This window comes from Perca flavescens, chromosome 3 (genome assembly GCF_004354835.1).
Source record: "Perca flavescens isolate YP-PL-M2 chromosome 3, PFLA_1.0, whole genome shotgun sequence".
Taxonomy (NCBI): Eukaryota; Metazoa; Chordata; class Actinopteri; order Perciformes; family Percidae; genus Perca; species Perca flavescens.
The window spans coordinates 41,971,252-41,994,655 of record NC_041333.1 but is presented as its reverse complement, the minus strand read 5'-3'; the positions used below and the strand labels follow the sequence as shown (position 1 = coordinate 41,994,655).

Here is a 23,404-nt window from a genome sequence, read left to right as displayed (position 1 = left end):
GTGTAGTTGAGCGTCTTCATGAAGACTTCAGACAGCTCCTGCTCGTCCTCGGCGCTCTCGTTCTGCTGCTTGCGATGCTCCAGCAGCATGTGCACCTCAGAGTTCAGCAGGGTCTCGGCGTTCTCAAACTCTGTAACCACGACAACAACACACGGGCCAATCAGAGAACAGCAGTTTGGAGTTCAGCTTGTGACAAGGACGGCACAGTTTATGGAAAATACTGGATTCAAATGCCGCTACTGCAGTAATAGTATGAATAAAAAAAAAATCATATTTTAAAATATAAAAATTACAAATAAATTAAAATTCTTACAAATGAATGTAAATTATTAGCATTTAAAATAAATTTAAATTAAAAATAGACTAAATATTAAAATATCTTCATATGTAATGAATTTAATTTTTTTTTAAATATATATAATTTTTTCTTTCAATAATTAGGTTAATAAATATAAATTAACATAATACAAATATTAAAAAAAATACTATCAAAATAAATAATTTAACTATGAATATAAAAGAATATTTAAAAGATTCAACAATTTATTGCCAAATAAGTAGAACTTAGGAGTATTTTACCTTAAAATAAAAGATAGGCCTATTAATTATTAATAACACATCCATATAACTATTTACTAAACAGGCTGTATGGATAAGTGCAGGATGGGCAAACATGTAGAGAGATACAAAGACCACTGGTACTAATAATGTTCTCCCTTTTTATTAAGCCTTGTACCCCTCTGTCCCTGTAGTCGCCCTAGTGTTGCCTTCCTTCTTTCTACTGTGTAAGTTTTTATGGCTATTTTCGACCTATTCTTGCCTTCCTTCCTTCTTTCTAGCATCTTTTTCCATGTTTTTGTCTCCTTTTTCCATCATAAATTTTAATATTTTCCAGGTCCAAGGCTGTAGTTGAGTAAATCTATCGCTGACAGCGCTGTATTCTTCCTCTTTAATGAGACTTTTAGGGGGTACATGGCTTAAAACACTGTTCAAAAGGAGGAACATTACTGAAAACAGCTTGAAAACCAGTGGTCTAAAGGATATATAGGTAGGTACATAGTCCAGGATGAAGGATTACAAGTCAAAAAATTAAATATAAATAAATAGTTTGGACTGAAGAGCGGTACTTAAGGAAATGTACTACTTTTAGCTTATATTCTACCACTGCCTGATACTACTACAGATACTACAGACACTGGTATTTACCCTAGTAGTTGTTTTGTTGTATGAAAGTGGAGAAAAACTTCTTACTAGGCGGTTTATTCTGCTGTTACAGCGGAGAGGAGCTCGTTTACATCAACTTTATGCACATTAACAGGGCTGCCAACTCTAAACGCATTTGAATGAGATACTACCACATCAGCAGCAGACTATATTACAACTCTCCAAATCTCAGAGAACACAGACGGGAGCAGTTATATTTTAAATGTGCACAAAGTTGTAAACATGAGCAGAAATCTGATGCAACACATCTGAGCTATTGAAGTCCAGGGGTTTATAAATGAATTAAAAATGTATGATTCACATGAATAAGTTCCACATGCACATTTAAAGAGATTTAGGCCTACTTCACCCAACAAAAGACGCAAAAGAGGAGGGAGGAGAAAATTAGGCCTACATGTGTGTTGACTCAGCAGAGATAACGTTACATTAGAAAAAGTTGATCTACAAGAGAATAGCTGGAAGTAATACAGAATGCCTGAGGGCCTTATTGTTCTATATTTTCAATTGTTTCCAGCATAACTTGATGAAGAAAAGGGTAGAAATTAGGGGTGGGAACCTCCAGAGGCCTCACGATACGATATTATTGCGATTTTAAACATATTGCAATATTCTGCGATATATTGCAATTTATTACCTTTTTTCCAACTTCAAATTTTTCCCAATTTCAAATGATGTGCCCAAAGGAAAACCTCTGTGCATCTCTAAATGTAACTGTAAATTATTCATTAAATGTTTCATAAAATGACCACATAGTATTTCTTTTCCCTAAAAAATAAGTGGGGCACAGAGGATGAGGGCCAAACATGACTGGGCCTCGGCACAAAAAAGTTTGAGAAAGGCTGTGATGTAACACATGCACAAAATGAGCCATGCTGTGTCTTTGGTCTTGCTGGTGGTATTTTTCAGTCTATTTTCTGCTGGAGCTTGTGGTGGGGAAAGGCCTCGATTGGAGAATTAATTTCCCTCACTGCCTAATCTAATGAGGTTTGGTCTTTGACCACCAGTCCCCCTGGTGTCCAAAAATGGTTATTTCTATTTATTTAGTTTTAAAGGATTAGAATTTATGTAATTCTGATTCTCATTCTGTAAAATGTCAGTGGTCCTAGTAGATCCCTTTGGTAGACCAATGTTAATTTAACTTTGGGACCCTGGTCCCTACACTGAGAACCACTGATGTGTGTAATTGTGTGTGTGTGTGTGTGTGTGTGTGTGTGTGTGTGTATATATATATATATTATTATATTTTTTGTTGTTGTACGGTAATTATGCTGAATGAGCCCAAAAAATTGGTTGGCCACACCAAATCTCCCTCCAAGGTTTTTTGAAAAGTTGGCAGCTCTGTTATAAGTTAACACAGTGGTTTCAAAAACTTTGAAAAAAGCGACAAACTGGGAGAAAAAAAAGGACACTAGAAGTAACTATATGCTGGCTCTATACACGCTAAAAGTCCTGATTATTTACATGGAGTCTGGTGGAGATATGCTGGCTCTATACACGCTAAAAATCCTGATTATTTACATGGAGTCTGGTGGAGATATGCTGGCTCTATACACACTAAAAGTCCTGATTATTTACATGGAGTCTGGTGGAGATATGCTGGCTCTATACACGCTAAAAGTCCTGATTATTTACATGGAGTCTGGTGGAGATATGCTGGCTCTATACACGCTAAAAGTCCTGATTATTTACATGGAGTCTGGTGGAGATATGCTGGCTCTATACACGCTAAAAGTCCTGATTATTTACATGGAGTCTGGTGGAGATATGCTGGCTCTATACACGCTAAAAGTCCTGATTATTTACATGGAGTCTGGTGGAGATATGCTGGCTCTATACACGCTAAAAGTCCTGATTATTTACATGGAGTCTGGTGGAGATATGCTGGCTCTATACACGCTAAAAGTCCTGATTATTTACATGGAGTCTGGTGGAGATATGCTGGCTCTATACACGCTAAAAGTCCTGATTATTTACATGGAGTCTGGTGGAGATATGCTGGCTCTATACACGCTAAAAGTCCTGATTATTTACATGGAGTCTGGTGGAGATATGCTGGCTCTATACACGCTAAAAGTCCTGATTATTTACATGAATCACTGAGAAACACTGAGTTAACAGACCTTTAGGAAACAGCAGCTGTGAAGCATCTTCTTCAACATCTCCGACATTAGCCGTAGCCGCGCCGCTTCCAGTCGCCATGACACCCAGCTAACAGCTAACGACTAACAGCTAACGGTTAACGGTTACCGTCAAACAGCAGCAGCCGTTACCGGGGACCGAGCACAGAGTCCCGGCGGTGAGACGGTGAATCTGTGCGGCTCCAAAGACTCTAAAACACGGACACACGTTGCAGCTCGAGCTCGGCGCCTTCCAGCCACAATAACACATACAGTCACATCCGGTTCTTAAAGCTATCACTTCCGGGCGTATTTGTATTTGTATTATTATTATTATTATTTTACGTTTTAATTCACACAAAGCAACTTACAAAACAAGAAAGAAAAGCATTACATACAACCGATCACAGTATAAATAATATATAATTATAAAAATAATTATAAAAATATCCAGCAAAAATAAACGAGTAGAAAAGCAAGATAAATTAAATAAATTAATACAAAACATGCCAGATGGAAGCACAATCTTACAGTTTTAATAGCTTTTTTGATGAAATAATTGTCTAAATATATATGTAGCACAATTTATTTTTTTGTACACATTAAAATGAGGTTTTACTTTGGCAAATTTACAAAAGCTTTGCAATGAAAATTATGAGATTGAAAAGAAAATATTCTTTCTTATACATAATATCGTATCTGACCAAAACAAATATTACATTTTCCAGTGAAAGTTCAAAGTTATAGGAAATAGTATCCTAGAGAAATATCTTGCCTGTGGTTACTCTCCTTCAAAATAAAAGCACCGCCCTCCGGTGGACATTGAAGGCCACAACACCTCGCGGGACAGACTGTACATAAACTAACCGGTTACCGGCAGAAAAAAACGGTGGTGAGGAGGAAGAAGTACTCACACCTCTGACTTCAGTAAAATACCACAGTGTACAAGTACTCTGTTACAAGTAAAAGTCCTGCATTCAAACGTTTGCATTCAAAAGTATTCGCATAAAAATGAACTAAAAAAGTAGCAACAGTAAAAACACTCATTCTGTAGAATACATATTATATTATTGTAATTAAACTTTTGATGCATCACTTATTTAAGTTGTTGCAAGTAAAAGTGGAACTCATTTTAAGACACACAAAAATAAAAAGTTATGCGTTGGCCGGGAATCGAACCCGGGTCAACTGCTTGGAAGGCAGCTATGCTAACCACTATACCACCAACGCTTACGGTATGCTCCTGGTCTCGTTGTCCATCTCAACTTAGTTTTGGGGCAGTTTCTGATTGTAATGATGTTTTTAAATTAACGTTAGCAGAGATTTAAAGCGATTCTTTCGCCCCGTAGTCATTTTGTAACAAGACATTTATCAAAAAAGACTTCATAAAAATGACAAAAACGTCGCAAAAGGCGATTAAGGCTTAAAAAAAGCAATAAAAATGTCGCAAAAAAAACGCAATGAAGATATATAGATGGATGGATAGATAGATAGAGAGATACGTTATTGATCAAGGGGAAATTCAAGGTCCCAGCAGCTCAAAGACATCACACACAACATACACATACATCATAAGCAGGATGATACAATAACAAATCCACAATAATATGGACAATAAAAGAAAAGATACCAAATGAATGTAGTAAGGGATGTAGGCATTAAGCATGAGAGGCCTGCAGTGACAGGGCAGGGACTGACCCTGTGATTCAGTCTGCATGGTACGGTGCTCTATGAGTGTGTGTGTGTGTGTGTGTGTGTGTGTGTGTGTGTGTGTGAGTGATTCAGTCTGCATGGTAGGTGCTCTATGAGTGTGTGTGTGTGTGTGTGTGTGTGTGTGTGTGAGTGATTCAGTCTGCATGGTAGGTGCTCTATGAGTGTGTGTGTGTGTGTGTGTGTGTGTGTGTGTGTGTGTGTGTGTGTGTGTGAGTGATTCAGTCTGCATGGTAGGTGCTCTATGAGTGTGTGTGTGTGTGTGTGTGTGTGTGTGTGTGAGTGATTCAGTCTGCATGGTAGGTGCTCTATGAGTGTGTGTGTGTGTGTGTGTGTGTGTGTGTGTGTGTGTGTGTGTGTGTGTGTGTGTGTGTGTGTTTGTGTGTGTGTGAGTGATTCAGTCTGCATGGTAGGTGCTCTATGAGTGTGTGTGTGTGTGTGTGTGTGTGTGTGTGTGTGAGTGATTCAGTCTGCATGGTAGGTGCTCTATGTGTGTGTGTGTGTGTGTGTGTGTGTGTGTGTGTGTGTGTGTGTGAGTGATTCAGTCTGCATGGTAGGTGCTCTATGTGTGTGTGTGTGTGTGTGTGTGTGTGTGTGTGTGTGTGTGTGTGTGTGTGTGAGTGAGCTACAAGGTAATGGAGCCTTTTATACATTGTCGTGTTTCTTTAGAAATAAACAACGGACAGATAGAGTCTTTAAACTCTTCAGATGTAAAGTTATTCTCCGTCAAAGTGACGTCAGAATGAATGGGAGTCAATGGGATGCTAACGGGAGGTGATGGCTCGGTAGCATCACAATCTCCCCATAGGAGCTACACGTTCTGGATGCTCGCTTACCCCCTTGTTTTTTTTGTCCTATCCCAGAATGCATCTGTGTTTCAGCCACACCTTCCTCCATGTCCCTGTGGACATGTGGGACTACAGCGACTAACGTTACGTTATCCTCCGTCAGCTGAGTTTTTTAGTCTATTAAATAAACATAATAAACTCACAAACACCTATTGTTGGAGCTATTCATTGTTTTTGTTATTGTGAGAGCCATAGTCATTGTTTTGTTATATTTAATAGTTAAATATTCATTTATTTAATTTCTGTTTTTGCTTGAATCATATAGCTACATACATTTGTTTATATCATTAGTATTTGATTTTGCTTATTTTTAGTATTATCTAGTGCTGTTGTTTTGAAAGTACCAAGCAGCCTTAGCCACAGGTGAAGTCTACAAATATGGGTGAACAGGTATGTGGGAGGTAGACACCGGGGAGGGCTGATGGTTTTTTACCAGAGCCTAGAGACGCCATTGCTCCTTTGTGTGAAATGTTTGTTTGCTGAGAAATTGGATTAATAAACCTCACAGAAATGCCATCTCTGCCTGGACAATGAACGTTTTTATCTCTGCGTAAGATTCACTCCTTCGGTGCCTCAGTGGCTTTTGGACTTTGGAGTTTTTAGTTTGTTTTGTTCAGTCTGAGGACAATTCGCCACTACACCTATTCATCCGTTCTCGGCAGCATTTCTGACCATCAACCCAACATTTGCTTCCGTCCGCCATGTTTCCGCGTAATATGATATTGACTCAGCAAACTGCAGACTATCTTTCTGAGTTTTTGTTCTGATTTGAGGGGAATTGCTGAGTTTTCCAAGTTGGGAACTCATTTTTATTATTCCAACGCTACTTGAAGGCAGCATCGTTCCAACGTGTTTTACTGGATCAGGTTGCACCGTGAAGACTTCCTCTTGGCTCGACGGTTGAATCTGGTTTCACCTGATTGGTTGTTAGAAACACCTGGCTGCAGGTATGGGGTTTGGTTTGTGCCAAAATTAAGTCGACATGCTAACAGTCCGTATGTGTCGTCTTCCATGTTTTATCGCCTTCCCCTCAGCAAACCCCCAGCCCTACTCGTGCCCTCTTCACGGTCTCAGCCGTCCTCCCAGGGTCACCGGAGGTCCCTTCCTCCTCAAGGACCCCCCCTTGCCCTCCCTGGTCACCGGACTGAGAGAGGGGCGAGATGCACTCCCACTAGGAGATAACAGGAGGTCTGCGTGTCCAAGTCGATCCCCACCGGGACGCAACTCTCCACGGGCGGTTACTAACCCCCAGAGTGCATTTTGATTTCTGAAGGAACTGACTACTGGACTGCTAGATATTAAGCTAAGTACTTACTTTATTTGGGTTCCTGCTGCTTCTTCTACTTTTTTGGATTGGTTGTGTTGTTAGGCATAATTTAGTGGTTGTTCTTAAAGTGAAACTAGTTAGTGTGAATTGGGGGAGTGGAGGTTAAACGACTCTCAGGTGCTTTTGACTGATTAGCCAGGGTGTGGCCTCCCCACTTTCTTGGAGGAGTCACTAACCTCCTTAGGGGGGGCAAGACGATCCCAGAGAAAAATAAAGAACTGGCAAAGGTTGGGTCCCCTAGTCCAGAGTCGGACTCAGGTGATTTTTATTATTTTGTGACAAAAGCAGAAATTAAAAGCAAGTGGTCCTCTACAAAATAGAAATAGAAATAAAAATAAAAACAGAGGTATTTAAGGCTGCTTCTCTTTTCCTCCTATCTCTCCCACACTCATAAGAGTGCAGGTAATCTCCTCTCCGGTGTCAAGGAGGGCAAATAAATCTTTCCCCAGCAACAAAAGAGCGTCTGGGCAAACTGAGAGAGAAGAAGCACTTTTTGGCCTCTGTTTAACAGAGGTATTCGAAGCCACTTCTCAGAGATAGTATTTTTTCTTTTTCTTTTCCTCCCTTACACTCAGCGAGCGCAAGGGAACCCCTCTCCGGCTGAGAGAGGCATAATTAATCTTTCCCAATGCAACAGAACGTGCAAGGGTAGATGGAGAAGGCTTCATGGCATCCCGATGCCACGTAAAGTGCTCGGGTAAAAGAGCCCGAAGGGAGCCCACTACTCGGCAAAAACACTCATATTTATACACACAAAAAAACATTTTACTCCTCCCAAAGTTATCCAAAGTTAATTCCTTATCCTTGTAAGGTAATGTAGGAAACACTTCACAAACAACGTACAGTAGCCTAATGAACTTCTTGAACTCTACAGCTCGTGTGCTGTGTATGGCCACACATGTGCCTTTAAGACTCACAAACACACACAGCTGTATGCACCAATCAAGGCTGCAGCTCCTGCCTGTGCTCTTCTTATCTGTCCAGGTGCTTTCCTACACTCCTCAGTTTCTCAATGAGAGCTCTTTCTGTCATAAAATGAAAAAACATCAGTATAAGCAAAAAACAGATTAATATATAAGCAAAATACATATGTTTTTTTTGGGGGTTTTCAACACACACACTCTAAGCAATGATATAGTTTGCTTTTCAAAACACATCTATCTAAGTGATTATATAGTTATCCTGGAAATACTGATAACGTTATATATGTTGTAAAGCAAGGAATGACATGGATTCTGCTATTTCTTTGTTTTTGGGTTTTCATCTGACCTCGCGGACAACAATTGGAGGTATCTAGTAGCGCCAAAAAGCCTTTAGACATACAATGTGATAAAGATGTCAGCTAAGCAGACACTTAACATTTCAAAAACAACCAATTCAACATTTTAAAAAGCATTTGATACCTCACTGACTACAGCCTCAGAGGATGATGTAGTGTTGGTTGGCTACCTAGATTTTCCCTTAATCATTTGTAATTTCATTCCTCAAATACAAAACAATGCAATTTAACTGAAGTAGTAGTACAAAACACACAAAAAAACAGAAAAAGTGTAAAGTACCATACGTTGCCAAAATAACAAATGTTACCAGTGCAACTGCAAGCATCTGTTTATGTGTCCAGTGTCACCCAGTAAGCTACAACACAGGCTGAAATATCTGCACAAAATCCTTTTATCAACCATGAGCCAGATAATTTGGCTCCAAGACTCAATGAACAGAAAATAAAAGAGAAAACAATCTTCAGCCTAGATTTAAACAGGTATCTAAAAGACAGAGCATAACCATTCCAAATGGGGAACTCATTTATCAAACAAACAAAAAGACTCATCCTTTGGCTTCTGAGCAATGTCTGTTACTGTTAACAGGACTGTACTTACAACAATAAAACCTCAATAACCACGCCCTCAATTCCCTTAATAAAACCCATCTTTGGGCGTACTGGTGTCTGTCTGTACTATACTTTCATTAGGATGCAATCCTTTATCAGGTCATACTTAAATCAATCTACTTACATTCAGCCATATGTTTATCTGCCTATCCAAATTATTTGACCTTTGGTACATTTACAGCACATCATCATCTTCTCCTCCTCCGTACATGTCTGCCAGTTTCTTGAAGCGGGGTCCCCACTCATTGAAGCAGTTGTAGTCCTGGTCTCCGCTGCTCGATGAGTTCAGAGAGGAGAGGCTTCCTGCATCAGAGCCACCCCCTTCACAATCAAACACCAGCAGGGAGTCATAGGGAGGTGCTGTTGGGTCGTTGTCGGCTGCCTTCAGGTTCTGAGAGAGGAGCAGAGGATATAGGTTATTTTACATACTTATTATATTTTTTATATGCAGCAGATTCAAGCCAGAAAAGATGGGGAGAGAGGATGATGCGACAACTAACAAAAACTATATTTAAAAAAAATCATGCCATGATGAACAAACATGACCATAAACAACTGGACACCAAAAGGAAGGAAGATTGTGTTGACCAATGTGATTTGTGATTTCAAACAAATGTGTTTAAAAACAATAATTTATTACAGCAGTGATACATTTCCTATTCTAACAATGTTAGATTTGAATAGGTTTGTATGAGCTTTCGAACGTTTGACTCACATCATCAATGAAGTTGCCAATTTCCCTTGGGTTGGCGGGGCGAGGCCGGTAATGAGGGGCCGGCGTGAAGTTCGGCATTACGTCGTTTCTCAACACTTCGGGCCGGTTGTCCAAACCACGGTGGAGAACACTCAGATCAAAGTCCTGATGGAGACACGTGTAGGGGTTCACACAGAAGATACAGCTTATTTATTTTAACTAAGAAATCCATTTGTACATGTATACATCATTTATTGTACATTTGTACATCTGCTACATGTAATGTAGCAGATCAATATTGTACATCAAAATCAGCTTCACTTAGACTACCTAAACCAATGAACTGCTGCTCACAATGTTAATAATTATGTAATTTAAATGTTTGCAAACAGGAGTTTACCGTGTGGTACTGCTACTTTTAAAAGGGATTTTTTTTTTTTAAACTTGTTGGACAATTTTCCACTATTATGCTTTCATAAAAAAAAATCATATATTTAATCTTAAATGACTATTGTACTAAAGTAGTGGATCATATTGAATTATCACCTGGCCCTAATCACCATGACTTAACTTGCACTGGGTTTTCCTCCAGAAAATGTGTAAAAAGATGTGGCGCTACCACTAAAACAACCACCTGATCAGAGGAACTGATAATCGACAGATGTTTGAGAACAGTCTGGCTGGTGAACGTCTTTCTATTCATTTTAACTGGGTGCCTGTCCAGCAGCGCTGCTTGGCTGGGACATGTAGCCAATGCTTTCTGTTTCTGACTTTGATGTACATCCTTGATTATTTTAAGTAACGGTAAGATGCCCACTTGACTGAGTCCCGTCATGAAGAAATAATTTCAAACCTCTGTCTTAATTTACCTTATCATCTTCCCCACCTCCCTGTTCATCATAGTAATAAAGGTTGTCTGTGGTATCTTCGTCTTGCAATAGAGATTCCTTCTTTTCTTCTCTTCTCCATCTTGCAAATAGCAGCAGCAGCAACACCAGCACTGAACATACACAACACAAAGCTTAATACAACACACCCATGATTAAGTCGTCACAAGTCTCACTTTGCCAGACCTTCCTCCACCGTGGGTCTGAAGGAGAGTCCACGCAGCATCCCGGGATGGGAGAAAAGCGTGCTCTGGTTTATTGGCATTTCTTTAAACCAATCACAATCGTCTTGGCTAAGCGCTGTACGGAGCAAAATAGTCTCAGGAAGGAACTTGTTTTGGTGGAACATTTAGTCGTGTAACAGAAAACTCAGATCGGACAGATAGTCTAGCTAGCTGTCTGGATTTACCCTGCAGAGACCTGAGAAAAGGTTAACCATAGTCCTCACAAATCCACCAGAGTTTATAATGCCAACACAAAGGAAGCCCAAGGCAACGGATATACAGCCTAAATGATTGAAATCAGGGGGGAATCTCTGTCGGCAACGGAGCAATCCCGGAAGTGGAACGTCGAGGATGTAGACTATTACAAGTCTAACCACCTCCTACATCTCAGAGAAACAAAGCATAAGCATCTTTACATATACAACGTAAATCAAATATCAGACTTACTGAGCAGCAACAGGATGCCTCCAAGTATTCCCAGGATTACAGGCAGGTTGGTTTCACCTGCCACACGCCCTATGCAGGACACTTTTTCCCCAGCGCAGTCACACACTGTGGCCTGCAGGGTGCTTTCCTGCCCCATGCCCTCGCGGTCTGCAACCCTCAGGACCACAGGGTACGTTCCACTATCTAGCTCTTTGGCTAACTGCAGGATGATGCCCGTTTCTGCAACAAAGAGGACATTTACCATCATAGCCCCTGTGCAGTTGATGTGCCGTTTAAGTTTGTAATTTAGTCTAATTCCAGCAATGATTTCACAGAAACGCTCAAAGCAAAACAATATTTATACTCTGGCGCCATGCCCAGGACTATACATAATATGTAAATAGTTATTTCTTTATCAATTATCTGGTTATGTAGTCATTTGTTCAATAAATAGTTTGCAGGTGAACGTGATGGCATGATCATGGCCATCACATCCCCCACCACCCACCACCACAAGTAAATTCTCAACCTGTGGAAAACACTGTAAAAGCATATATTGGCCCAAACTAACTAGCTTCTTTGTAAATGCATTTCATGAGGGGCTCATTTCCACTGAGGTGTTTTCCAAAGAGATTGCTTACGCCCATGCTATGTATCGCCTCCACAATAAACTCCAATAATTCAAATCTTAGCAAACAAATCTCTTAATCTCTTATACCTAAACTAAAGCATCTCTGACCTGAAATATGTGGAGCTTACTTACTAACCAGCCTGGGAAAATGGATTACTTAATATCTAAACTTTGACTTTTTGGCCAGCTGAACAGAACACGAGCAAAAAGCAATGAGGAAAAATGTCAGCTCCTTAACAGTGAATTTAGTTTTTAAACCTCTCTTGACCTAATTGTTTTGGTCTGCTGGCCTTTTAAAAAAAATGTTTTTACCCCAGTAATGACCTATATGTGTTTTCCTGAAACTGGCTATTTGATAGCATGATTGCATTAGTTTGTGGCTTGCAGTGTGTAAATGGATTGCATTTTTTTATGCTTTTCTAGTCTTAACGACTACTCTAAGCGCTTTTACAGTACAGGCACTAATCACCACTCACACACATTCTAATAGCGAGGCTAACACCCCCCCACCCACCCCCACCCCCACCCCCAACATACTGTTTTTGTTCATCGTAGCAGTCCAGTCGTTACTTGACACGCCCTGTAAAGAGACGCTGTATGGAGAAGTAAAGCCTGGTCCCTCGTCTTTATCTGTTACCGTCAGCAGCTGTTGAGCTGATTGTTTGTTACACACCTGGGAAAACAGAATTTCAGACTTAAGTCATTGTTTTGTCATTACTGCACAACAGTGGCTTTTGTGTGATATATTTTAAAATCCCACCCATCACAAGTTCTGCACCCAAAACGTCAATTTAAAATGTTATCTATATTGAAATTGCTTTTAAAAAATGAAAAAAATGAGGATTTGAAGGATTTAGGAGAACCTATAGGTAGAAAAGGAAAAACATATCCATAACTACATTTTCATTAGTGTATAATCTCCTGAAACTGAGAATCGTTTTCATTAGTTTAAAATGAGCCCTTCATATCTACACAGGGAGAAGACCTCTTCCGCAGAGCCCAACATTTTTCTACAGTAGTCCAGAACGAAAGAATAAGGGGCTTGGTGGCCTGTGCAGCTAGTGCTTAAAAATATGAACTGCTCTCACTGTTATTGTATGTTTAGTATAAAACAAAAACTTATTTCTTTTTCTGATTACTCGATAAATTGATGGAATAATCGCTAGAATACTCTATTACTAAAATAAACGATAGCTGCAGCCCTAACCTGAATGACACCATAGACCACCATTTGACTACACACTTCAACTTGCAATCTGCAACCTCACCAAAAGATGCCACTAAATCCTAGACACTGGTCCTCTAACAGTGTGGCAAGGGAGACGCACCTTGATTTCACGTTCCTCAATGATGGGTGCATTGTCATTGACATCTTCGAGCTCGATTATTAGAGTACCAGTTCCTGTAGCTGGGACTTCATCTGGTGAGGTGACAGAAATATACACATACATCAGGATAACTGAAAATTATATGGAAGCTAAAACATCACAGTAAGATAAAGGCCAAACTTTTTGGCCCTAAAGCAGTGCAGAAAACCAGATAAGCATGTACAAGTTTAAGATTTGCCCCCCACCTACCATTGTCATATGCACCAATGACTGCTTTGTATTTGTTGCCCTTGACAGCGTCAGACTCTCTGTCCATGAGACTTTTTAATTTAATCAGGCCCGTCTCGTTAGCCACGTTCAGCCAGCCAGCAGGGTCACTAATTATTTTATACCTGAACAGAAACATGAGAACCACAGACAGATGTAACACAATACAACAGATTGGATCAGATCACTTGAATAACACCAGTTAACATGTAGTAAATATGGTCTACACTTTAGTTTTTATTACTTAAAGGTGAGCCATTATGTTTTTTCTGTATTTTCTGTCATATTTATAATGTTACAATACGGGCTGTCAAACGATAAATTATTTTCTTAATCGCGATTAATCGCTGAATTTCAATAGTTACGATTAATCGCATGTTTTATCACGCTTAAAATTCAATTATTTTGCATTTCATGACAGTTTTCAAGTCTGTATTATCAATGTAAACCAATTCGTACCAGTGAATCTTGATTGGGAATCAAAGTGTTGACCAATGATGTACTAAAAATTACAAACTGATCGATTTGCAGCCTCTAAATAGGCTATATCACATTCACTAAAATCTCAGCTACTCTTACATTTTATCTTGAGTAATACAGTCACCATCTGCAGGCTAAGACATTATAGTGATGAATGCACTTATTGATGCCTGGACTTAAAGAATTAATGGTGTCACCTAAAGCTTGGTTAACAAATTTCTTCATCTAATTTTCTCTAGCATGATAATATTGTGTTTAAATTAGCGCTGTCAAAATTAACGCGTTAATTTTTGCGTTAATTTGTTAATATTTAACTCGTTAAAAAATATTAACGAAATTAACGCAGCTGTGTTTGTTTACTTCATGTGGCGGCTGAGAAACGTAATACGTCTCCATAACAGCAGGCGGCGCTACTTTGTATTGTTGCCCAAGTAATGAAAACCGGCAGCTGATTGGACGAACGCGTCACATGGGTTTGTTTTCTCCGGATATTGAGAGCCAGACTGTCATGGCGGCCGTTCAGAATACGATCTCATATTGTACTAAGATAGTTCACTGAAACATGTTTCTGAAAACATTTTAAGAGAGAAATAGGCCGAGCAGTTGCTGAATCTGTCTTCATTTCAGATCAACAAAGGTCAGTTTAGAAGATTTTCGTCAGATTTTGAGAGACTCTAGTCCCTACATTCTGCTCGCCATTTCCGGGTGAGTCCCGACTGCCCTGCCGCCGACTGAACTCTCGGCTCGTTGGAGATGAACCGAACTCTCGGCTCGTTGGAGATGAACCGAACTCTCGGCTCGGGAGATGAACCGAACTCTCGGCTCGTTGGAGATGAACTGAACTCTCGGCTCGTTGGAGATGAACTGAACTCTCGGCTCGTTGGAGATGAACTGAACTCTCGGCTCGTTGGAGATGAACTGAACTCTCGGCTCGTTGGAGATGAACTGCTCCTCGCCTGTAAAGTAGACGAGAGCAGGCGACAGCAGACAGTTTCTAGCCGTTTCAGCAGCCTTCAGCAGGACTAAATAAGCCAAATTGTTGCTGCTGTTGTTCTGAAAGATATTAAACATTCTGAACTTAGCAGAACCTTTCCTTGTTTGGTTTTTTCTTCATATTTGCAATGATTTAGCATTTAAATATCCATTATTATAAGCTTCAGTCTCAATTAAAAAAAGCGACTAATCGCGATTAACTACAGCAAATTGTGCGATTAATTAGTTAATTTTTTTTAATCGATTGACAGCCCTAGTTTAAATACAAGTTAAAAATAAGGTACATCAGAGTTTGAGCTTACATGACTTTCTGTTTGCGTGCAGTGTCTGGGTCAGAAGCGGTGTACTGCACCACACCACTGTCAAGGGAAAGGTCCTCGCGTTTTACCACAAGCTTCTCTATTGGATCAAAGACTGGAGCTTCGTTGACATCCTGCACAGTCACCACCACTGTGGCGATGGCAGTGGGCAGTGGAATAGCAAAAGGAATCTCATTCTCCACTGAAACTAACAAAGTGTGTGTTCTGCTCTTCTCAAAGTCAAGACTCTGGTTGGATGGAAGGAAAAGCATACTGCTGTCAAACTAAAACGTTTTCCTTAAATACATAACAGTGATTGTTATCTTATAAATTGACAATAGGTCGCTGAAAAACAATCAATTTAAAAAAAAAAGTATAAATATCTCACAACTTTAAATTGCAGCTTATTTGAGAATTATTCGTTTACATCCTACCTTTTTAGTAGAAATGATTCCTTCATTTTTGTTACTTCCTGTTTTGACGGTAAAAAGTCCTTCAGGATCACCACTGACAATCTTGAACTTGGCGTTCCAGGCTGGGGAATGTGGTTCGTCACCGTCCGTTACTGACATTGTTAAGATCTGAGCGTCGGCTTTATTTTCATCCACTGCTGCCGTATACTGGGAGAATGCAAGGGATGTGTTAAAAGTGAAACAAACAGAGAAAACAAAGATAAAAAATGTTGCAGTTTTGCTTGTTCAACAATTTTTTGAAACCTTAATTTAATGATCTGCATCATCATGCAGTTCATTACTTCCCTGTACAGATGTGAGATTTCCCATTAAATATAGGTCACTCACTCACTTAAAGCCAAAACGTGTATTTTTAAAATCCAATAGATCTTTTTAGAGTGAAATTTTCATCAAACGTGAAATGCAGTCACTACTATAGATAAGATTTACAACAACACGGACTATAGTTTACTTCAGCCCCATGGACACTGCTTCAGCTTGGTGAGAACTCTGAAGCTCGACAGATCTGTTAAGCCTAGTTATGGTTGCTAAACTATGCGTGGAGAACTGAGGATCTGGGGAGTATTTAGCAAACAGGGAATTTCCAGAAAAAAGTATGTTGTACTTACCGACGGCTGAGTGAAGACCGGAGCATGGTCGTTGCTATCTGTGACAGTAAGGATTACTTTCGCTTCTGCAGTCAATCCTTCTCCCACCAAGTCTGCTGCTTGTACCACCAGAGTGTATTTGGGGTATTTCTATTAGAAAAGACACACAATACGTTTAACTCATGAACTAATGGCTTAAATATTTTGCAGTCATTTTACAGACTCAGTTGGAGCAGAATCCTTTGTTCAACGCCGCCATGGGCGCTCTCTTTAGTCATTATCTCTCTCCACCGTATAACTTTACCGCGCTTTCGGCCAGTCGTTGAGGCTCTGTCTAAAACTCTGCCACCAGCTGTTTGTACATTAAAATAAAATGGATTATGAATCATTTCATTTTTTATAGTTTATAGCTGACTTCTCTATTGGCTGTTGAAAAAGGTGACGTCATTTACGTTTTGCGACTCAAACAGCTGAAAGTCTAGACCCTGATTATAAGATGACCCCACTTTTTCAGACTTTTTTCTAGGAAAAAAAACCTGTCCTCTATTAGGACCAATACGGTAGTTATTGTGGTTCTAATACTAGTAGTACAAGGGTAAAGACTCTTGGGATGTCAATTTAAATTCTAACTCCCCTTAAAATACGTAAAAACAAAACATTTAATGTGTACTAGCGGCCCAAACTCAAAATATCTTACCTATATTAATACCTTCTACTCAATCAGGGGGCATTTGTAAGGTGTACCATTTCAAGATCCACTGCATTCTCTGTTGTGCTTATCATTAGGCAACTATAGTAATGTGCTCTTTTTAGTTTTTTTCCAACTGCTTACACGCAAAATCTTTTCATGTCACACGATTTTTGAAACCTCTCACTCAAAGTGCAAAACTACACACCAAATCTCCAAAACCAGAAGCTATTTCTCAGCCTTTCACTCAGTCTTCAATTGCATAAAACACTTTTTTCAAAACAGTACGGACAATTATCTACCTAAGACACAAAAATCTAACAGGAAGTATCTTTTGTGTACAAACATTATGCTTAACTGACCACTAACCAATCACTGCTTTAGTATAGGCCTATACACAGGTCAAAGTTCAGATTACCTGTTTTGAACAATGGATGCCAACAATAGACAGAGAGCAAGGGGAGGAGGAGGAAGATACAGGGGACAACAACGAGGAGGAGGAGGGAAGAAGAGAAAGGAGAGCCATCTCTGATGAGATCAGGGCCACACTTATTAATCAAGTGATCAACCACAGATTGACCAATGAGAGAAGCCCATCTTGAGTAGCTTTACAGTGGAGTCCATACTTCAAACCTTCAGAAATGAGAACAGGCAACTATCTAATGACTATTCCAGCACTATAAATCACTTTGTTTTGCACAAAGCATACAATACCGCCTGACACACACTCTGGTGGATGATGAACGCAGATATCACACACACACACACACACACACACACACACACACACACACACACACACACACGGTTTACATATGTTTGTAGTTTTGTTTCGTGCTACTGTATACAACACTGTTCTACTCTTACAAATGTTTTGCCCAATAAATATTTTCTGTTTTACTGTAACAAGGCCAAGTGACTTTTGATGTTTGGTGTCTGGGCGGTCCCCCCAGAACATTTTGAGCATTAAACACTTTATTTTCTGCATTGTGGTTAATTTGTATGCCCCTATTTCTACCTTTTTCTGAGTCTATGTATGAAATATCTTTATGTAAAGGGAATTTGAACATGGACTATATTGCAGTAATGCTGTCAGGCATTCTGTATTGCTTTCAACTATTTATTCTCCTTTGGGTTGACTTTTCTAATGATATCTAAGTCATAACACATGTAGCCTATAGGCATCATTAACTCTTCCCTCTTTTGCATCTTTTGTTGAGGAAGTAACCTCCTAAATGTGCATATGACAATTACTCACCTCAATGATTCATGAATTCATTTTAATGAGTTAATAAAACCCTGGACTGTAATATTTCAGATGTGTTTGAGCAAGATTTCTGCTCATGTTCAAAACTTTGTGCACATTCAAAATACAACTCATCCCATCTGTGTTCTCTGAGATTTGGAGTCATGATATTTTGAGAAAAATAAAGTTATAATAGGCTATTACAAGAATAATTACGTGATATCTCTGCTGATAGGGCAGATCTCAGACCTCCTGACAGGCTCAGAGCCCCGTCTGGGTCTCTGGTCTCTGAATGGGACAAAGTTTAGAGAAGAGGCCGAACGCTGCTCTACATCGGAGGTGGAAAACCAAAACTACGGCAGAAATACACGGAGCTCAAACGCATCACATCTGCCGCAGCATGTCCACAGCAGAGCGCGTCCTTTACATGAAGCAAAATGAAATAAGGCAACTTAGGATTTCGGGGGTTTACATTGTCCGGTTTCATATTTGTCAGTCAACTTTTCAGAATACATTCGTGGCTAATATTATTAGAATATATAAAAATAATAAATTAAATTTGAATGGTATTATTGAGGAAGATTGACAGCTCTAATATGTATAGATATATAGATAGATATTTTCCACCCCTACCTGTCAAGATCACTCCATGACAGTTCCCATGATCAACTGTATGAGAGCTTAATCAGTAGCTTCATACTGATGGAACATATCTACTTTTACACCGTTTTCCTATGTAGAGCACTTGTTTCGGAATAGGGATCATTTCAGTAGCATGAAAGCAAGTAAAGACTAGTTACATTGTTTTTTAAAAGTCTTACCTCTCTGTCTAGCTCAGCGACATTGACCCTGATGACTCCTGTGACTGGGTTGATAACAAACAGTTTGTCCCTGGGCAACTGTGGCTCCTGGCTCATCAGACGGTAGCGGATATCTGAGTTGGCATTATTTGGCTGGTCCATATCTGTGGCTACAACCTGAATCACATCAAAACCTGGAAAGAGGGAAGTCAGAAGTGAAAATTAAGTACAGACTTCTCAAAGTATTCACAACATTCAAGAGGATAAAATAAAGCTGGGCCATTGATTTAGACTACTAGATGAGCGGAATGAGCGACATGACAAAGTTGTTTTTGATTTTGCCATCTGCCATGAGCTTTAGCTTAATTAGTGTGCTTGTGTTCTGGACACAACATTGACACCTGTCTAAACCTATATACTTTCAACTGGAAGATTTGTTCACACTTGTTTTTTTCCCCCTCTATGTCCCCTTATTACACTGTCCAGCTATAGCACATCAAGAACGCAGGATCATTAAAGTGAGAGGGCCGCAAAACTGTTTTGATCTGGTGTCGTTAGCAGACAATATTTTGTGGGTTTACAGGTTACATTAAAAAAAGGCCCATTCAGCACTAGCACATCCACTAAGTAGTATTTTCCACAAGGTGTTAGAGCAGATCTTGGATTTTACTATATCGAAGTATAAAGTCAAACCGTAAAACTGCTATCCTGCTTTTTTGTCTTGTAAAAGTGAAACATACTTTTGAACACCGACATACATCTTTTTCAGGCTTAAATGAGATCCACTGATGGTACCTTCAGGTGAGGCCTCAGCAACTTCTCCCACAAAGGTGCTTTGATTAAAGGTAGGTCTGTTGTCGTTCTGGTCAATTACTTTCACTACTATATCCATAGGGGCCTCAGTTTCTCCTTGACCTTCTTCTATAGCATGGGCTAGAAACTGCATAGGAATAAAGACATTTGTATTATAATACGTACATGCAAGAATATTCCATGTAGATGATCGGACATGGAAAATTCATTCCGATTCAAGAAACCCTGTTATTGACAAAAACGTGAAAGGTGTGGTCATAGTGTCACCATGTCGTCACTTGATGCAGTTCTTAAGCCTTTAAAAACGTACATAAACTTTGGTTTTGTACAGGTGATACTTTCATGTGATATAACAATAAGTCCGGCATTTTGATGTTCAATAAACTGAGGAAAATATAAACATGACCTAGATATGCAAGAAAATTAGTAAAGATTAGAGAATTACCATGTATGATGAGCACAAAAGTGTAACACAAAAAGGCATTTTGCCATATTTAAGCAAATTTGACTTTTTGGAACATACAAAGCATGGTAGGGTAGCAGAAAAATGAATTATCTTCCAGGTATGGCATGAGAAGCTTTTTTGGACATTTGCTTTTCAGGCGTGAACATTGGATTTTTTAATTACATTAATTGAAATCACCCATGTTTTTGCAAGGTATAGCTTTAAAGACAAGCTGGAAAGTTGACTAATTGAAAAAGAAAAAACATCTATGATTGTGCTAATTAGCAGAACTAGTTTGGAGTAATATATAGCTCTTTCATGTTTAAGTCGGATTTAAAACTAATAAATTCTTAAGGGAAACTGAGTACAAAGTGTGTTCAGATGACTCCCTGTCTGATAAAAAAAAGAGTATGTATAAAACTAAGACCAGAGAAGAGGCCTACCATGTAGATGTCTTGTTTCTCTCTGTCCAGTGGTTGTGTGAGATAAAGAGAACCATTGTTTCTGTTCACGGTAAAAAGGCCAACAGGAGGCTGATCAGCTCCTGGACCAGTGATGCTGTAAATGATTGTCTTTCTTTTATCCTTATCAGAACGGATCTGGATAAAACACAACAGGCCTGAGTTATACCAGTCACACTGACTACAACAACAGTTACAATATTGTTAAACAATTGTCACTACAGTAAGAAAGCAATGCAATTTTTTGTTTATTTGCAAAAGTTTTTGAGTTATACTTGTTAAGTCAGGTCATTTAGTAGTGAGCTGATAGGGTAAAGACTGATACGTCACATGAGTGGGGTATCAATCTGTTGGTTGATCAATCTGATTTAGCCAAAACGTGGCTATTTACATTTTTGAGGTACAGTTGCCTGGTTATAATATTCTACATCCTGTTATTAAGATCCCAAGTCAATTATGTTGTGATATCTGGATAACAATGCCATTTCATCATATTAGCCATGGTGCACCTGAGAACAACTATGCTCTTTCATTACCACAATTACAAACCTTTTGATTTATCCTGACAACAGGATGAATACACACACAAAAACATAATAAGAAAAAGTAGAAATTCACTTTTTAATCACAAGATAATGGTTAAATAGTGCAACTATGGTTTTATTTAGAGATTTGTGTGGAGTAGGCTTGGACCGGTGTAAAATCTTTCAAATTGGTTTGAACCAACCAGATTTAATTGACAAAGCACACCATAGTCTACAATTCATCTTTATCATCTTCTAGTGTGGTTTGCTTTATCTGTAAATAGTTATTTCTAAATTCCCAAATTCCAAACCCACCACGACAAGTAAATTCTCAACCTGTGGGAAACACGTACTGTAAATAAATTTTTTTGGTTTTTATAAAATACAAACAAAAATAATAATTGAAAGTCAGAGCTCAATGACTGCAGTGAAAACCAACATGAAGTCATTCTTTTCAAAAACAAATATTATAAATACAGTTCAGTACCAAATTCTCAGGTACAAGGGGCTTTATTTTCTCTTACTTGATTTATTTGATAGGGGTAGGGTCCTCGTTCATTCTCAGGGACATTGATTTCTGGAATAACCCACTCTCTCTTCCTCCTCCTCAGCCCCTCAACCGACTTGGGAAATTGCAGAATGGGCACCTGTTGATCAGTTGCACTCTGAAAAAACATGCACATTTGCAACCAGTTATAGTGTTTTAGTTAACAGGCACTAGACGTTGGATTCTAATTGGCATAAAAAACTGAATGAGGTAAATTACAATGACAATGCATAAATATCTGATCGTGTTAGTTCTGTAAAAATACTGTAAAGCATCCTTCATTCACCCAGGCAAACACACAAAAGAAGATGAATGCGTACTGGTCGACACATAATGACATTAACTACTAGTAATTGGTAGCAAACAATTTTAAAATAATCGCCTTAAAGAGCAACTTTAGCCTGTAATTCTGCTAGAACCCCAACTCTCAGCATATTAGGAAAAAACTACAGAGGCTGAAAGATGTGTTGCTACGTGGTCTTTGACTCGATGTTGTCAAAACACTCTGAGAGAGTCACTGTGTTGGTATCAGTGTCATAACTGAGCTAGTAGCTCTACAAAGTAGGGGGTGTGTGTGTGTGTGTGTGTGTGTGTGTGTGTGTGTGTGTGTGTGTGTGTGTGTGTGTGTGTGTGGCAAAGAAGTCTCCCTACAGTGGAAGCAGAGGGACAGCTGCTGGCTCGTTAAATATGCCCAAACAAGTCCTGTACATTTGCCATTTTATGGACATATACAGTATGTGCAAAGATAGTTATTCCAATAGGCAGAACCTGTGTGTTTTCAGAAGGAACATTCAAAGGTCGTTTTTGACCAGTTTTGACAGCTCTTATGTGTTTTGGATTGATCAGATGAGATGAAAACAGAAAGGAGCCTTGGGTGTGCCTGTCACAGTGGTTTCCATTACTCTTGTTTCCAAGCTGAACAGCATACAGTGGTGTGAAAAAGTGTTTGCCCCCTTCCTCATTTCCTGTTCCTTTGCATGTTTGTCACACTTAAGTGTTTCGGAACATCAAACCAATTTAAACAATAGTCAAGGACAACACAAGTAAACACAAAATGCAATTTGTAAATGAAGGTGTTTATCATTAAAGGAGAAAAAAAATCCAAACCATCATGGCCCTGTGTGAAAAAGTGATTGCCCCCTAAACCTAATAACTGGTTGGGCCACCCTTAGCAGCAACAACTGCAACCAAGCGTTTGCGATAACGTGCAATGAGGCTTTTACAGCGTCCTGGAGGAATTTTGGCCCACTCATCTTTGCAGAATTGTCCTAATTCAGTTACATTAGAGGGTTTTCGAGCATGAACGGCCTTTTTAAGGTCATACCACAACATCTCAATAGGATTCAGGTCAGGACTTTGGCTAGGCCACTCCAAAGTCTTCATTTTGTTTTTCTTCAGCCATTCGGTGGTGGACTTGCTGGTGTGTTTAGGATCATTGTCCTGCTGCAGAACCCAAGTTCGTTTCAGCTTGAGTACA

At 39.3% G+C, this 23,404-nt stretch overlaps 2 protein-coding genes and 1 non-coding gene across 3 annotated transcripts in view; all 3 read right to left on the bottom strand.

Moving 5' to 3' along the window:
- The window catches only part of polr2d (RNA polymerase II subunit D), a 7,768-nt gene extending 4,139 nt beyond the window's left edge, over positions 1–3,629 (bottom strand). Inside the window, exons 1-2 of the mRNA XM_028574390.1 lie at positions 3,345–3,629; positions 1–130 (exon numbers count right to left, since the gene is read on the bottom strand). The exon at positions 1–130 is cut by the window's left edge and continues 51 nt beyond it. Coding sequence (XP_028430191.1) covers positions 1–130; positions 3,345–3,423 — 209 coding nt within the window. The 5' untranslated portion in view covers positions 3,424–3,629. The remainder of the gene's footprint in view (positions 131–3,344) is intronic.
- An 870-nt stretch (positions 3,630–4,499) lies between these two features.
- trnag-ucc (transfer RNA glycine (anticodon UCC)) lies at positions 4,500–4,571 on the bottom strand. Its single transcript has one exon. It is a non-coding gene; the product is annotated as a tRNA-Gly (tRNA).
- A 4,053-nt stretch (positions 4,572–8,624) lies between these two features.
- Positions 8,625–23,404, bottom strand: part of LOC114553195 (B-cadherin) — a 29,985-nt gene continuing 15,205 nt past the window's right edge. Inside the window, exons 5-18 of the mRNA XM_028574393.1 lie at positions 21,905–22,045; positions 20,839–20,994; positions 19,933–20,077; positions 19,159–19,331; positions 16,425–16,553; positions 15,778–15,963; positions 15,347–15,591; positions 13,554–13,696; positions 13,305–13,396; positions 12,514–12,649; positions 11,367–11,585; positions 10,678–10,808; positions 9,830–9,973; positions 8,625–9,505 (exon numbers count right to left, since the gene is read on the bottom strand). Of these exons, the coding sequence (XP_028430194.1) occupies positions 9,290–9,505; positions 9,830–9,973; positions 10,678–10,808; positions 11,367–11,585; positions 12,514–12,649; positions 13,305–13,396; positions 13,554–13,696; positions 15,347–15,591; positions 15,778–15,963; positions 16,425–16,553; positions 19,159–19,331; positions 19,933–20,077; positions 20,839–20,994; positions 21,905–22,045 (2,256 nt within the window). The 3' untranslated portion in view covers positions 8,625–9,289. The remainder of the gene's footprint in view (positions 9,506–9,829; positions 9,974–10,677; positions 10,809–11,366; positions 11,586–12,513; positions 12,650–13,304; positions 13,397–13,553; positions 13,697–15,346; positions 15,592–15,777; positions 15,964–16,424; positions 16,554–19,158; positions 19,332–19,932; positions 20,078–20,838; positions 20,995–21,904; positions 22,046–23,404) is intronic.